Source organism: Falco peregrinus, chromosome 10 (assembly GCF_023634155.1).
Source record: "Falco peregrinus isolate bFalPer1 chromosome 10, bFalPer1.pri, whole genome shotgun sequence".
Lineage (NCBI taxonomy): Eukaryota > Metazoa > Chordata > Aves > Falconiformes > Falconidae > Falco > Falco peregrinus.
In genome coordinates this window covers 14,993,543-15,011,736 of record NC_073730.1, presented here as the reverse complement: position 1 = coordinate 15,011,736, position 18,194 = coordinate 14,993,543, and the positions used below count along the sequence as shown (strand labels likewise).

The 18,194-nt window shown below is 36.7% G+C and overlaps 1 protein-coding gene across 1 annotated transcript in view; it reads right to left on the bottom strand.

The window, feature by feature from the left end:
• The window catches only part of DPYD (dihydropyrimidine dehydrogenase), a 367,955-nt gene that overhangs the window by 232,188 nt on the left and 117,573 nt on the right, over positions 1-18,194 (bottom strand). The window contains exons 6-8 of the mRNA XM_055815469.1: positions 17,677-17,873; positions 13,369-13,450; positions 9,440-9,527 (exon numbers count right to left, since the gene is read on the bottom strand). Of these exons, the coding sequence (XP_055671444.1) occupies positions 9,440-9,527; positions 13,369-13,450; positions 17,677-17,873 (367 nt within the window). The remainder of the gene's footprint in view (positions 1-9,439; positions 9,528-13,368; positions 13,451-17,676; positions 17,874-18,194) is intronic.

The window sequence follows — 18,194 nt, the reverse complement described above, 5'->3', positions numbered from 1 at the left end:
ATATTTTGCTTTGTTAAACAAACATATAATTTGTATTAGCATTATCCAAGCACTCTGAGTACTTAGTATGCTTATTTCTGTCTTTTAATCTTGTAAACATTGCTTTATAAAAACAATTTACATTAATTTTAGCATTAATAGACTGAAAACAGTAACAGAACAAACAGTGGGTCTTAATTACTGTATACACCCCACACCCTGTAACATCACCAAGGAAGTGCCAAATTTTGAATACAGTTTGATACTATAAAATGTACACAGAAGACTATCTATGTGACTTTATGCACAAGGAATGTCAAACTTGATCTCAAGCCTATAAGACACACCACTACGCCACACATATTCAGAGAAGTATTTGCCTACCTGTTAACCCTTCTTTCAGAAGGCTTACCATGGGATACGTATTACAGTATTTATATGCTCTGTCCTAATTATATACACAGTCTTAGTAATCTTTAACATCTGTATTTACAGAGTGTCTTTTAATTTCATAGTAAAAGCAACCATATGACTGGCATCTCCAGAAAGTATAGATTAGAATAGTGAAGAACAATTTTCAAGTGTGATGACCATGACAAGTGGTTCAAAAGCCTGGATCATCTCTATTCACTCAAAATTTGAGACAAAGCAGCAAAAATATTTAAATAGGTTAGTTAAAGATTACTTACTATAGTGAACATGTAAAATTTTCTTCTCAGATATTTGTTGCCTTTAAAAACTACCATCACATTAAAACTAGAGATCTGGAAGGCAGCTACTGTATTGGATAAGAAAATCACAAATACTTCTGGAATAGGAAAGCTTTTCAATTAATACATTGAGCCTGAAGGAAGGACTGAGGGATTCCCTCGGGCACAGAACACAGGCAAAGCCAGCTGCAGGTCTCAGAAGGCCCTCAGGCTGTGAATCTCACCCAGACAAACAGAATCACTAGTGAGTGTGCCCCAAGTTATAGGAAGGACCAAAATTGGCCTCAAGCACATCCAGGTGTCAGGATTTCCCCCCGAAATGAGGTAACTGCCCTTCATTATATCAAACTGTGCCTAGATCAACAAAGGCCTGACTACCATGCAATGACAGAAAGGGAAGCAGATGACCAAGAAGCACAAGACAAACACAAGTTCAGATGGAAACTTTGAGCCCTGCCCGTGCCCAGAGGTGGCTTCCTAGGGACCACTCTCCCAAAGCAGAGAGGTGGCAAAGCAGGAAGGTTTCCTAAAGCAACCTCTCAAAATCCTTCAACAAGTACCACACAACCACTGCACAAATCCAGGTTTTGTCTTAACTTGTCAATTCAATTCAACTAGCAAGATACACCCTTTGCTGAGCGGGCAGTGAAAGGAATATGAATTCAGAAACTTTATGAAACAAATGTGAACAGGAAAGGCTGCTTAAAACTTTATTAACACAAAAAAGAGTGCTTGACATCTTCTCACCAATAACTGGCACTAAACAAGTGAGATTTTGATACATTTCCTACTTCTGTACAATCTTTAAAAATAAAAAAAAAATGCAACAAGCCTAGGTTTTTAACCATCCTTTTATCTTTTGTAAGCAAGATTAAGGAAAGCAAGGAATTGCTAAACCTTTTGTTTTAATTTTGTATTGTGTCAGTCTTCCTATAGTATTATGTAGAATGTTTCAAGAAGTGTCTGATTACAATAAATACATATTGGATCACATGCATCCTCCTTACAAAGAAAAGGGGGCTCAACTTAAGTAAATGGATATGCACTAACTTACCAGCTGTATTTCAGATGACTGTTCATTCTGTGTCTGAATATTAACATGGAAGTAAAAAGATGGCAGCATAATTAATAGTTGTCTATTTAAAAGATAAAAGTAACTCACTCATGAACTTTCAGAAATAACAGATCAGCAGCCAAAGTTCTTTTCTTTAGATGAAAGGCACTGAAAGTGTGTAACATCAGAATATGAAAATGCAGTATCTAACGTCACCACTTTGTTCAGTATTTTCTTTTCTCATGTACTTCTCAATCATCAAAATGCTTAAAAATATATGCTTGAAAAAACACCCAAAAAGTGCTAAATAATGTTAGATTACTTAATCTGCTAAGATATTAAAAAAATTAACTAATCTTAAAACAATATGAAGCAAATTGATTTTGTTCTTATATTTAGATGAGCATTTCTTCAGTGAAGCTGTCCAGCACCTTGGAAAGAGACAGGAGAGGGTTTCGTAAAACAGGTGCAATAGAGATTGTTATGCTAAGTAGTTTTTTTTGATAGAAAAGATAAGTAAATAAGAGCATGAAAATCTGTGTAATTTGCACGTGAGTAACTTAAGGATGCCCAAGGGCAGATTATACATTTTTTTAAATGTCTTAAGACTATTAATAATAAATAAGCTGGTTTGTGCATCTGAGCCCTAAAAGCTTTCAGCTGCTTACTGCTTCCAATGCGTATTAGGAATGTTCCACCAATATCCAGAGCAATAGTGAGCACTACAAAACTGAAATAGCAGCTTACTATAAATGCCAATAGTAGAAAAAAATGCCTCAAGCATAAAAATTCTTGGATGTATGTACATTGTTGGTCTCCAGGAAAGATGCTGCACTGGGAATAAAAGGAAGTTGAAACATCTGGTGTAAGCATGCAAGAACAAGTTCTGTCACAGACTTTCTTTTTTACAATAAATATATTCTTTTTGAGTTTTAATAAAAAACACTTTTTAGATTAAAGAGTAGCAGAAGATGAGAATAAAATTAATATTGAGGACTAATGGGTTTTGTATTAGAACCAATTTATGGTGTAATTTGTTTATGATATTCTTCACAAGACAAAAAAAAATAAGAAATGTGGTGTTATAGAAGGGTGCATTCATTCTCCAATCTATGAGCCAGGAGCTAAGGCTGTCCAGAAGGCAGACTATAAAGAAGTCTTAATACTTGACTGCACATACTTGTGTAAACCTTCTTCCCTGGGACTTCATTTCATGCAGCTGCAGTTCAATGTGCAGTTTTGAACCTGTTCTGTACTAAATTGCAAATGCATCTATCACTGGCCTTCTCATGGATCTTCATGTAAAAAAAAAAAAAAAATCTTTTAAAATTTACTTTTAGAATTATTCAGGTTACTATAAGGCAACTGTGAAATATTTTGAATTGGCTTTGTCCAAATCCTGCCACTGCTCTTTGTCACTGTTGCTCTTGAAACTGAGTACTCTGACTTCATGACTCATCTTGATGACTTCATTCTCTTTGTATCTAATACTGAAGTCTCACAGCTTTTCTCTGCTAAACGGATTCAAATATTTTTTGTCACAGTAAAAGGTAATTCCAAGTGTTTTCCCTGGCTTTGCAGCCTGTATTCTTTTATTATGTAAGGATACTGATGCCTCAAAGGCCACTGTTGTCACCATTTAAAATCCTGGGTGAAAAACACCATCTTTGCAAGATTATGAGGCAGTGACAACCCTTGTCTACAAGCATCAATAAAACCAACACAGAAACCAAGCTAGGCACACATTTATTTTGAGTATCTAGCAGATCATGTTTCCAATGACATCATTCTTTCCTGCACTACTTTCCAACATATTATTTTTCTCTGCTGCTTGTTGTGTTTTACCCAGTCTTCAGGCTTCAGCTTCCTTGCAGCAAAACCTGTATCATCTATGAAGTGTCAAGCTACTTATGCAATTATAAATAATACAAAACATCACCAAATAAACTCAAAAAATAGAGCTGAATATCCTAAGAGCTTACAGCCATGCAATGCTTGTACTACAGTTCCATCTTTAATCAAGATGCATTATATTTTCCATGACTTGCTACATTACTTCTGAGCCAAACAGGTCTTCACAAAGAGACCTAAAAGCGTAATTTTAGAGAATATCTTAAATGCCAAGAAACAGAAAACAATTCTGAAAAACAACTCATCAACAGAGAAATACTAGATAGGTTTTCAAATGCCTCTGCCTCTAACCTTTTCCCTTTGGAGGTGAGAAGTGAAATAGCAAATGAAGAGAAAAAGAAAAAAACTCAGAAATACAAGGTAAAACAAAACCAGAGAAGCAAACAAATAAAAGTCTGTTCACAACCTGAAATGAGAACTATTTTGAATATGACATATTTCCTCCATAAATGTCTGTGCTGGCCATGGGCCTATGGGCCCCATATGCAGATTTCATGTCCTCCAAATTTAGTTTATGAATCAGGAGTACGATGCACATTTTTTTCCTATAGCACAAGCAAAATGAACATCTGTTCACTTTTTGCCACGTAGGTTTATATCTGTGTGGGTGGGTGTGAACAGAGCTCTTGATGTGTAATATTCTTCCCATCTGCACACCAGGTGGCACTGCATAGTTAATCAGAAGATAATAACAGGCATGAGGAGATTACCTACTTTTTGGGGAAGAGACAGTAAATCAGTCTTACAGGGTTGTTTGTTTTTTGGGGTTTTTTTGTTGGTTTTTTTTTTTTTTAAACAAGGTACATCAATGCTTGGACTTTTAATTTCTTTTTTTGGCGTGTAATTTCATTCCAATCAATGGAGTCATCTGATTATATTATTGTTTGAATGCTATGTTAATTAACTATGAATGACTGCAATTAACACAAAGGTTCTTTCCACCAGGGATTTCATTTTTTTCTTTTGTATGTACAGTTTTAACCCTTGTAAGCAGGATATACTCTCTAGCATACATCCAAGCAAAAATCTTAAGATTTACTCTGTATGCTCATCTAACCTACCATATTACAGAATTTAATAGAACCTCTGAGCACCCTAATACAATAAAACTAACTTCATAGCAACTCAGCATCACAAGATGGAGGAAGAAACGAGAAAGCTTCATTAATAGCTGCATTTGTTCCATAATAAGAAGCTAAATAGAAAGTTAGTGCTGCAAGTTTAAGCCTACAGACAGTAAAGTGCCTAAGCAATTTCTGGGAATACAGATTAAGATGTTTTTAAATATTTTACTAAACAAAACAATCTTTGAAGTTATGTTTTTACCTGACCTTTATGTAAAGAGAATGTAAATGTTATATAAAACCCCTATGTTATGAAAAATGTTACAGAATAAGGATAGAGGTTCGTCTAAAATTCTGCAGAAAATATGTTTATGATGATAGCCTTTCTATGTATTTGAATGTGACACAAAACATATCCTTTAATACTTTAAATATTTAGGTCGTTCATTTCTATTCAATTAAACAGTTGTATAAAAAAAATTGTTTTCTATCTTCTCTTTCAAAAAGAATACACAATGCTTTGTGGAGTCTTAAAAGACAGAACCACAGAATCCTGCTTTCCAAAGAATGTAGCTGAACTTCAAGAAGGATGAGTAATAGAAGCCTAGTATTTCTGCGTTTGCTCTGATAGCCAAGTGAGACAGACAGGTTTTGTAAAAATCCTAAGTATTCTACCCTGAAAACCAGCCAACAGACACAGTAACACAAAGCATTCAGACTACTCTGTTCTCCATAAGATACCCTTTGCTGCCGTACTTTACTGTCTCCGAGGACCACGTGCTCTCTCCTCTAGCCCCTCACCCCATCATTGATTTCTTCTTTTGCTCTCAGCATGCCGATTCTCTATTGCTCTGAGTCTCTATGGTGTTTACAGAAGACAGCAACTGATGCAAGACTTTTTTTTTTAATAGCAAAATTTTCAAACTGATTTGTCAGCTCAGTCACAAATTCTTCATGAACATTTGCCATCAAAAAGCAGAGATGATTCTAGGTAGAGTATGTTGAGTGCAATCTATCAAATCTGGAAAGGATTTTTTTTCTATGTTTAGTTTTAGAGGTTAGTTTTGGGAGATTTAATTGCTATTCATTAATGTTTGTGAATAACAAAATAAAACTGAAAGATGTGTAACTGGAAGATAAATGGAATTTTTAAATGAAAATTTTAAGGACTCTTTAATTCTACATCTCTAATTCCTAATCAGAATTTTTAATTGCTCATAGAAATAAGACTGAATAAGTTTAGAAATTGCACCAAATGACAATGAAAAGAGAACTAAAAAAATATAGCAGACTCCCAGAATATATTTAACAAGTTGTTCCTCCCTTTATATGCCTGCTGCCTTTTAGTCCCGTGAAAAAGATCTCGTGTGTTCTATTGTCTACCATTACTTTTCATGTAAGAAACTGAGATTCACGGACTATCCTTTAAAACTTACGTTAGTTGTAATGTGAAATTGGGAGTGCTGGAGAAAAACAGAACAGTGTATCTCTTAGGTCCTTGTATGCAAAACGCAAGATATGTCTGCTGCCAGATGTTGTAAAATATGCACCTTTGTAGAGAGGAAACTGAGAGGACATAAGAATAAGTGATGGACAGGGAAGAGGCAGTCTGTGTACTGATCATCTGGAAATAAACAGGAGTCCAGCAATAAGAACTAGCTGGATGAAACACAGTTCAGGTAGGGCAAAAACCAGGAGTTTGAAGAAAAGAAGTACCAAAAGCAAAAAAGGTATCAGGCAATCTTGTGACTGAGATTCACCTACCATTTGTTCTGAAGTTCTGCTGTCAGAGGGCAGTGTTGGTTTCCAGTATGCCATTGCCCAGATTAATCTCATTACTACTTATTTGGGTAACTATGAAAGCTTTTCCTCAGATCTAGTCTTTGCTAGTTTGACATATGTCTTTGTAACCACAAATTCCACGAGTCTCTACAATGTTATACTCACAGCCACAGCCTAATTGGGAAAGATAAGATGGTGCAACATGAAATCTTATGGTGGTAAGGTATGACTCTAACTGAGACCCCAGAAGTTGCCAAGGGCTGGTGACACATACTGGCCACCTGTTCATTTTCAGTTCTAGTAGAAGGTGGGTTTTGAGCTTTAAACAGTGACTTAAATGCACCAGACCTACTGACTGGAGAGGGTCTTTCACCTTAAGAAGAACTATCAGTGCCTCAGTAAGCAAAGACTTCAAGCCAAGCATTTTTTATTACTATTATTTATTTTAGAGTAAAGCTGTTAACCTCTATCCTACGTGAACTTAGGAATTCTTCATCCTTCAGGTCTGAGCAAATACATTGGCTAGAGCACACTTCCAATACCTTTCCAAATAGCTCTCACAAAAGCCTTTGCTATTAATTTTTCTTCAGTATGGTCACTTGCTAGAAGTGATCCAACCTCGAGTCACCTATGCTTTACCTTCCACAGACCCAGCTGAAGAGTGTACTTTCCCTACCTCACACAACATTCCCATAGAGCAATAGATTTTTCCTGATTCATAATTGTGCGGAAAATAGCTTGCAAAGCTCTCTTTGCATCTCCACTTGCCCTCACATAGCCAGCTATTTACAAGTGCTCTTCCATTTCATGAATTACACACAGACTCTTGTACAATCCTGACTGATAAGTTCTTGAGTTCCATCTCATTTACAAGACTAAAGGTGTGCGCTTCAAAAACCAAATTGCTATGAAAAATATCCTCTCACAGTGTACTCCCTCATCCCATTATGGACGACGACTTCTTTTACACACCCATTCACTTTTCTTTCTTCCACCAATAGGGAAAATTGAAAACTACCATTACTTATTTTCCACCAAGGTACAGATTCATTCAAGAAGCAAATTACAACAACCTTTAAAACAAAATAAAATAAAAGAAAATAAATTTATTTTATGCAAGTTGTGTTCTCTAATTATTTTACTCCCATGATTCAGGGTAATGTTCAAACGTGACATATCATTGCATATGTTTGGTCAGTAAGCAAAGAACATAGAAAGAAATACAGTACAGTCTCATTAGAGAAAAACTGCAGTTTTTCAGAATTTATAAATGCTCTATTGCATGAATATAGCTAACTCTAGAAATCTGTGACCCCTTGGTTACATCTTGGTCTCCCATCTTTCGCTATCAGTATGCGAGATCATGAAACAGTCCAGTGTCTTACACAATATTGTAAAAGAGAGATGACAAGCAGGCATGGGGGTAGAGAGAGGGACCAACTTCATCATGAATCTAAGGTAGCTTCTAATAACAGAACTTTGTAGGTGCACATAATCCTTCATTAGCATTTATACCTTCTGTTTCCTAATACAACCAGTGAACACATGGTTTACAAGAGAATTATGCTTCGGATACCTGCTCCTGATTATTAAAATTCTGGCTGTGTCCCTTTATAGAGCATCTGTATGGCACAATGTCGCCTATATATATTTCTAACCAAAAATATTTTATTTTAGGATAACTTTATTAAGGTCAGAAAACAAACCCACATACATAAAACAAACATTCCAATTCTATGTTTAGTGGTCAGTTTTGCTAACCTTTAAGTGAACGGTTACTTTAAATTCGAGACAGAAATGCAGGGGAATCATGCTGATATTCCACAAATGACTGGTAATTTTTTCCTAAATGCTAGACTCTCAGAAAAGAAATGTTTCTTTATGAATTAATCCCCATCACAAAGCAGTTTGAAAGCCATAGATAAAAACAATAAAGAAGGTAAGTTGGACCATTGCCTCGTATATGATTACATCAAAATACGACACATCAGAATTCCTATACATGGAAGGTCTCTAACAATGCGAGGATTTAGGATTATATAAATCATAACGCTCTGTACTATAATCACATGACAGAATAGACCTGCAAAGCTTATTATACTGCATAACCAGATGGTAAACAACAGTTGTCGCTGTACTAAGAATTACATCTCTGTAATCAATAATAGGAAGGAGGAACAGTTGGACAACTTGTTTCCTATTATGTTCACTTAGGCAACGTCTAGATCAATAAAGAGCATTAAGCCTCATACCAACTGTAGACGATGCCTGCTCAACATGCCTATCATATGGTAGCAATGGGTCCAGCTGTACTTCAAAACACTTGTAAATGGATAACAATTCTAATCTAACATTAAAAAGAAGCAATGATTCAAATAGCTGACAGGTGCAGGACTTCTTTAGCATATGAGAGAAGACAGACCTATGATGCCAGTTTTAATTTAAGTCGAAGTCAGCTTATTTTGTTAACCCATCCCATAATAACATTTCACTACAGCCTGTTGGAATGATACTACATGTTTTATATTGAGGAAAGAAAAAAGCAACCAAGCATGGTATCACTGGCTTACATATAGACATAGTAATTACGTGGGTATATGAAAACTGAACTTGTCTATTGCTCTAGGCCAATATGACAATTACTTACAAGTAAGTTTCTGGTTCATCCATTTTTTAACTATTTAACCAAACAATAAATCAACCCATTCCGCTACATTCTTTTCTTATTTAAAAAAATCTATCATATAGATGTGAAAATCTTAACAAATAACTCTTTTAAGACAGCTAGCTTTAGCTTCCTGTTTACTCCATACTTCCGTAACACACCAAATTGAAGCTGTCTCACAGCATGCTGTTAACACAGACACAAGTCCCAGTTGATTCTTAGACAGTCATTCAATTTCAACGTGACAAAACACAGGACAGTGAGCTCTTCTTACCTATTCCAATAAAGACCACTTCATAGCCATCTTCTTTCAAGGTACGGAGTGTCATTCCATCCATTGCAAGGCCTTTACTAAACATTATCTGAAAGAATTAAAATTGCTTGCTGTTTATGTGATAATGTGAAAATAATTTTTATCATGTCCTGCATACTGACATCTCACAGGATCTTCTAGTGAACAAACAAAGTATATCAACCTTTTTTCCCCCCAAACAAGGCTTAAAAGGCCAGACTGGCTCTGATTTAAGCAAGTGGCCCAAAGCAGCTACAGGTAAAAGGTACCTTCAGATCATCCTCAAGTTGGGGCCACCACACGCTGGCTTGGTTTCTGCTGTAAGCTGAAAGAGTTGAAGCAAGCTAAACAAACAAACAAAGCCTGTCTATGGAACACAGTACTGAAGTAAAGCTGTAAATGGCAGTTTTCTACTGCAAGTAAACCACTGTATTCAGTGCTGACTACAGAAGGTCATACTCCCATGGGAAAGTTGGAATTTAAGAAACATGATGTGGAAGCAAGAACCTCCTTCAGGGAATACGAGCTAAACAGATCATCCAGAGCACCAACTACAAACCAAGCAGTTTTACAGGTTTAGGTCATTGCAGAAACACCAGTGAAAGTATGAGCTTCTCACAGAGAAATAAAGAAAAGACATAACACAATTCTGTATTAAGAGGGTTTCTAAGCAGAAAACCAAGTAATGTTTTCCTGCACAGTATCAGGCCCTTGGTAGGCCTCCAACCGCGCAGAAGGCGATGCCAGTCCCAAAGGGAGGATGGGATTGCTTTGTGCCACGCTCTCAAAACCTCACAGCCTGAATTTTGCACCAAGACCACTAGCTAGAACACCTTTATGCCAAAAACCCTCAGTGAAGCCAACGCTGGTTCTGTGGATTCAGAAAAAATACTGGGCCAGAGCTAGCAATAAGTCTGAAGAACATTCTGTGCAAATTACAGCGTGCCCCCTACTTGCTTGTAATGAAGCAGACCATTCTGAGTGGTTGTCATGGTTTTGGCTGGGATGGAGTTAATTTTCTTCCTAGTAGCTTGTACAGTGCTGTGTTTTGGATTTAGTATGAGAATAACTGATAACACATTGATGTTTTAGTTGTTGCTGAGTAGTGCTTAGCCTAAGTCAAGGACTCTTCAGTTCCCCATGCTCTGCCAGCGAGCAGGTGCACCAGAAGCCAGGAGGGAGCACAGCCAGGACAGCTGACCCGAACTAGCCACAGAGATATTCCCTATCATAGAATGTCATGCTCAGCATATAAACTGGGGAGTTGGCCAGGAGCTACTGATCACTGCTTGGGGACTGGTTGGGCATCGGTCAGCGGGTGGTGAGCAATTGTACTGTGCATCACTTGTTTTTCTTGGGTTTTATTCATCTCTCTCTTTTTCCTTTTCGTTACTATTATTATTATTAAATTATCAAATATGATTAAACTGTTTATATCTCAACCCACTGGTTTTACCTTTTTCTAATTCTCCTCCCCATCCCACTGGGGCAGGGTTGGGGGGCAGTGAGCAATGGGCTGCAAGGTACTCAATTGCCAGCTGGGGTTAAACCACAACAGTGGTAAACTAACAAAGGTTTTCAAAATAATGAATGAGATCAGTTCTGATTTAAACTTTCAATAGTTAATTATAATTTCCACAAGCAACAATGCCCAGAGTGCAGTAACTGGCATTCACTTACTGAAATAAACAAGTCACAGTAATAAAAATGCACCTGCAATCTATATTTGCTTCAGTTCAATTACTCTTCACTTCCAGAAGCAAAAGCTGAAAAATTTTTGTAATGTTCCACCAGCAATCCTGCTTTGAGCAACCACTGCCCAGGCTGAGCAACTACAGCTGTAATAAGAGTGAGATGGGGAAGAGTCTTTGCTGCGTGTTCAGCAAACCAACTATATCAGTCTCTTGTGTAGAGGTCATGCAATTGAAGATATACACACCTTTTGCTCATCTCTCCTAACCCCAAGGCTTTTGAGTGCATAAAGTGTGTGTGATTCCTCTTGTGATATTTTGTACTTCTTGACATTGGTATGTGTGTTTTTATCTCTGTACTTTAGACTCTCTGAACTTCAATGTTTTCCCCCAGTTTTTGTTATATCACTTGTGTATTCGCTTTATAAAATGCCATGTCCTACCGTGTAAGCACTATACTTTGGGATCTTAACAGTTTAGTTTTCATGTCACTGTATATCTTGGTTTTTATTGAATCTGACTATATTCCATTTAACATGCTTTTCCTATTGGTGGGGAAAAAAAGGTAGGTGTAAAATACAGCGTACAATACTTAAAACACCAACTTTTTTTTTGTCTTTGGAGATTTAGTATAAATTTTATCAGAGGTGCAAAAACCATGTACAGTAGTAATCCTTTCAAGAATACAGACTACATCCTCACTGGCAATAAAATGCATTCCATAAATTGTCATTACATTCTTTTTATCCTATTGTGTACATATGTTATGAAAACCTAATGAAGGAATTTAAATGGCAATACTATTTTATGTGGGGATTCATAATACTCCTAGGGCCTAGCTCTCTAATCCTTATTCAGCTGACTAATTCTTACTAATTTCAGTAGAATTACTTGAATAAACAGCACTACTGTGCATTTACACAACACAGCACCTTCCACCACAGATTTGAAATGCTCTAAGTAAACACCAGAAAATATTTCTGGCTTATAGAGGTATAAAACTAAGGTACTTAGTTAACCAGTTTGCCAAAGGGTCAACTGCAAACCAATGGCAGAGCTTGGAAGCAAATTTACATTGAGATTCTCTGTTGCACTTCAAAACTGCAGAGGACTTGCAGGTCAAGATGGCATCTGTGGTTCTATCAGTCTGTTCTGGAGGTCTTGTCATAACATGGAGCCCTGGGGAACTGTTTTGCAGGGGGTTCTCCAGGAACCTATACCCAGTAATTTTGTCTAAAATTGTCTCAATGCTCTGTTTTTAGCCCCATCCCTACCTCAACCTCCATTCTGTCAGTCTTTTCAAGAAGTGCAAAGAGATTTTTAAGAGTAGAAAAATAGACCCGTAGCATTTAAAGCCTTATCTTACCTACCAGCATTTTTATAAAACCTGGGAAGGACGAGGTTCTCAGTTGAGTCTTGTGACAACACTCTACTGCTTTTATGATACAAACCAACATGGAAGATTCCAAGAAGAATTTCTTGCTTCACTGAATGATTTAGTATCACGTTAAAAATAAATTATCTCCCCAGTACTCAAAAATTTGATCCAGTGATGCATTTTACATTTGTAATTTCTATTAAAATGGGCAGCAGTTGTAAATACTATCTAAATCTTCAGCTCAAGCCCTAAATTAATAATAAAGCAATGTTCTCATTATATATAAACAACATATATTTAACAGAATAATGTTTAACTATTACTTTCCAAGAAGTTGAATGCCTGTTATTGTTTATAATAGATGATAATGTTAACACTTTGTTTAATTTGATGCATTCTATTATAAAATTAACTTGGATGCAAGACTGTATGATAAACCATTAAAAAAAAAAACTCAGGGAGAGGGAACGAAAGGAGAAGTATCAAATATGAACGTTTTAAGTAGTGCCAAACTTCCATGAAAAAACTCGATTAAAAAAAAATCAAATCATTCCAATAGCTACATTGAACCCCTAAAGCAATTTAGGAATTTGTTTCTTACAGACAATTAATCACATGCAGGCATGCCAGATGAGAACTATTGATTGCCCTTTTCCAAACTAGTGGCATTCAGACAGGAGACAGACAAATGCCCTGAGCAAGAGGAAGCATCTTCCTGCCTCTGTCTAGCATAGCTTTTAATCGTTCTTTACTAATGTGCATGACATTTTGCTGTTAATCTTTGGCAGAGTTCTTGTTCTTTTTTCTTTGAGCTATACATCAGTAGGGTATATTTTTCTTACCTTCACTCCAAGATCCTTCACAAGCTCAGCTTCAAAATTGACTACATCATACGGCAATCGGAACTGGGGGATTTCAGATGTACTAAAATAAATAAAAATGCCTGTAAAATACTTCTGGCTCTTAGGAAGAAAGGATTTTTTTTATTTGTTAAAAATTCAATACTTATAACACACCTTAGTTAATTTTAACATATGTGAATAGAATATGCTGAAGCTTGACCGTTGGCTTTTTAGAGTGACAAAACAGCATTGTTCACCCAATGCTAAAAATACAAGCCAGGAAGGCAGTACCCTGAGGCCAATCCTGCCCACACTTTTAGGTAACCATTTTAACATACATTAAACTTGGCTCCAAAAGAGCTTCAGCTCCATTCCTTTTGTTCACCAGAATATGTAACACTAAACAAACTTAAGACATCCATTTAAGATCTCATGGCTACTAAAAGTAAAGTGATCTAGCAGTCATTCATTAAGCTGTCCAATACGAAAGAATCAAATTTCTGATACATATTTTTTAAAAACTGTTGCACATACTATTTTGAGCAATGGTATTCAAAACTGTACCCTCCACTTATACTTCATGAATTTTTTATGATCTTTCAGGATGGACAAAGTCAGTAATTTTCTATCAGCGCTTGGTCTCAAGTCTGCTTTTTGATGACGTTTATTAGCTGGCATTTCTTCCTCCTAGGGAACATTAGGAATGACATCTTCAAGTTCCCAGAATCACAGATAGCCTGTATGGGAGAACTGCAGTGCCAGCATAGAATCTCAGTTTGTATCTACTGGTATAGAACTTTATTTGCAAAGAAATGCCATCTACTCGTGCCAGTTCAAAATATCTGCTGTAACATGTTACAGACACGCACAGTGAAGTTCTATTTTAGACAATTTTGTTTAATGAATATAAAAACCCCTGAAAATGCAGAAAAGATTTTAAAGCCCCTCCCCAGATATTTCTAAGCTTCAGTCTAGTATGTTTTCAGATTAATAGATCTATAACTTCCATAAAAAAGCACTGGCAAAAGAGATTCACTGTGGCTTTAATTTAGATATTGTTAGTGACCACATCATCTTTAACCTCTAACTTTGACAGTCCAGAAGGATTTTATTTATTTTAAGTTGCATCAACTTTAATTATACTGAAAGGAAACTGGTGTTCTTATCATTTCAAATACTGCCCTTTTTTCACCTTTCCTGACCTGTGTGCAATGAAGAGTGTTCTAAATATCAGATATAATGAACGTGTCATGACAATACAATTTTCATAGGTCATGCTAAGTAAAAAGGTGTCTAAGGCAGAAACTAATGTATCAATATGATTCTGCAACAGAGATCTAATAAATAAATCTAATAGCAAAAGGAAAGGTCTCTTTTCCAAGCCACCTATATATTTGTTGAAGGCCTGTCATTTCCACAACATGCTCCCAGAACAGCACTGGCTGTGTTATGCATTGTTGGAATTTGTAAACAATGTTTTGCTCTTATTAAACATTTACTTAGTTTTGTGCTGTGGAGTACACCCACATATATGTACATATATGTTCATATGGAAATACATACAGTGCTGTGGGGACTCATGCATGCACATTTACTATGAAAATAAGCACTTTATGAAAAGTCAACTGGAACATCAATAATTCTGATACAATTTCTTTCAGCAGCAGCAGAGAGTCACTGACTCTGCAATGGCACAACAGGGGGGAGAAGGAACAGGGCAAGAGGTGCAGGACGGATGTACTGGATGGGACCAGTGCCCCACAAATTCACTACTTCCTCAAATCTGATCCAAGTTAGAGGTGCTTGGCCAGGTGCTATGTGTTTCTCCATGACCCCAAATTACTTTTACTCAAGGGACACCCATTGGGCCTAACGAGAGAAATATTTTGGTATGCTGTAAACCAGTCGCATAGCTAAGAGCACAAGCAGTGAAGCTTGTTCAGTCTCTAAGCAAGAGTGTGACCTGTTTGTGCCTACCCTACTATAAAGCATAAATGTTAGACAACTGGCGAACTGTAAGAAAACCTGCTCATGAATGCAAAAAATTCAGAGAGACATGTTCAGACAGCCACAGACTTATGCTACACTTAAGAATTACACCACAGGAACTGCAGTCACTAGACTCCTTTCTATTCTCACAATATTATTAAAGTCAGATACGACGTAACATGTATGTGAAAGAATATCCTAGTTAAAAACACTTTAAAAAAAGGCAGAGCAAACTAAAAAAAGGCAGAGCAAACTAAAAAAAGGCAGAGCAAACTAAAAAAAGGGCACAAGTACTGCCCTTCCAAAAGCTGATTCCAAATATAAAATTAATTTGGTCTTGTTAACCATTTGTAATAGTTTATGAAGCCTTGAGAACACACCCATCAATAACCTAAACTTGTTAGAAGATGTACTGCAAAGACTTACAAATGCAATAATGGATGATTGCTGCCACAGGCCAGCCTCCCTTCTGTCCAAGATTAAAATAAGGACAAAAGGAATTGATGTCCTTAAACCAGATGTGAAACTTTGTACAATGAATTGAAGTAAAATTGACCTTGATCGCTATGTGTTCTTCAAGACTCAAAAGAAACAGATTTTAAAACACACTGCTTGACCATTAAGGACAGTAACAGAAAAGGCAAAACTTCATGTAAGGCTTTTTGCAGCAGAACAAACAACAGACTAAGCTTTATTTTAAGTTCAACTCATAGCATCAAGAACAGATGCAACTTAAGATCACATTGCTTCAAATATGCAAGCACACAGTAACTAACTGCAGCATTGCACTTTAAGCAACCGCAGAAAGTACTGTATCATATTGCTGAATCCAACCTAAATCTAATCCAGGGGTCCTCAAACTACAGCCCGCAGGCCGGATACAGCCCCCCAGGGTCCTCAATCCGGCCCCCGGTATTTACAGACCGCCCCCCGCCCACCCCTCCGCTGGGGGTTGGGGCAAACCAAGCAGCTGCAGATAACTGCCGGCCACTTCATCCGCACGCCGGCCCCCTGGTTAAAAAGCTTGAGGACCCCTGGTCTAATCTGTCACCGAGTAGAGCTTCATTGTTGGAAATCTCATTGTTTCTTACTACTTTACATTTTAAACCCGATATTTATGAAAACGCGCTACTCAACAGGTGAATAGATAGTTCATATACTGAATTTGCAATCTTCTATGGCTAGCAGTTCAAGTAAAACAGCTCCACAGTTAAATGCCTATATATTAAAATCTTGATAATTAGGTAGAATACTTCTGAATCTCACTGGGAAAAATGCAAGTAAACAGTTCAACTTCTCCAGCATTGATTCTCTATCTTCCAGAGCACTGAATAAGTATTTGACATTATGACATTATGGATCAAATTCATTAATGGTGTCAACGCTATTGATTTCCGTGATGCCGCAGTGAGAAATGGGAGCACATCACCCTTCTTTCTCTCTGTGTTTCTTTTCACTTATAAACACTTCAGTGTGAGTACATCTTCAACATGTAAAATTTAATTTTCATTTTGAATGGGTTGGTATCCACCAGTCAGTTTCTGAAATATTTTATGCTGTAGTTAGGTATTCCAACATACTTACAAGATACAATCTACACCATTGTTAAAGTGGTAAAAATTCAGCTTTTAGTGTAGAGGACATGACACCATGCAAATATCAGCCAAGTGTTTACCATACAGGAAAACTGCAAAGGTACTTTCTTTTATGTATCTGCAATTTGTTGAAGGTTAAGAATCGTAGGGGGTTTATTTCACTCATATGGTATTGTTTACTAAAGCTGAAAGACCAGGCATACATGAATTTATTCACTGTCACCTTTATTTGCATAAGGTAGTTCACAAAAGCATTCTAAGTTTAAAGTTCTCCATAAAATCAGTATCTGTCTAAAGCATTTTAAACATCTACTAATACTTTTACTACGCAGGGCTGGCTACAGGTATCTCATTTTGTTTTAAAAGTTTTGGATAAGGGAAAATGGTTCCTGACATAATTTTCTAAAGTGTTAATTTGGTAATAATTGCACTCTGGAATTTTAGAGGTCATATGAAGAGAATATAGGAGATAGCCCCCAGACTCTCAGTTAAAGCTTGCCTGTAACTGTACCTATTTAACTTGAACGATAAATTATTTAAATAAGTACCTATTTAACTTGAACGATAAATTATTTAAATAAAACACAAGTTTTCCGTATCTGAAATTTTCTACTCTCTTCCTTTGGTAAAGGTAGAGTGATTGTGTATGAACTATGTTTGCACAGTATCTTTTGCTATGCTTTCTACAATAAGTGGAAACAGTGCTTTGTTGTCATTGTTTTACCTTAAACCACCAGCATACTCCTGCTTTTCAAATATGGTGATGTTCGAATAGCCCAACCGAGCCAAAAAAGAAGCACAACTTAAGCTTGCAGGTCCTGCACCAAGAAGAGCTATCTTCACGTGATAGGCTTCAGGCATATCTTCTAGAGGAGGTAACGATGGGTTTCTGATCTGAGGAATGTTCATAGCTTTGAACACCTGAAAAGCAGTACATGCAACAGGTTACATACTTTACATTCCCTCCTTAAATTTTAATATGAGTAACATGATGGAAGCTTCTGCTAGTACTGTCACATATCATTGACGTATTATTGCAGATCACTTCATAACGTTATAGGAACTCCCAAATGACACGATCTATGCATTTGCAAGGCATGTTGTAGTTGCAGGGTTTGGTCTTTCTATGGTTCTTTTTGTCTTAAAAATGTCTGAAGTCAGATCTTCCACTACTGTAAATTTTACAGAGAAGATGGAACCAGACTACCAGTAAGAGAGTAGTAATACAAAGTCAGCCTGATG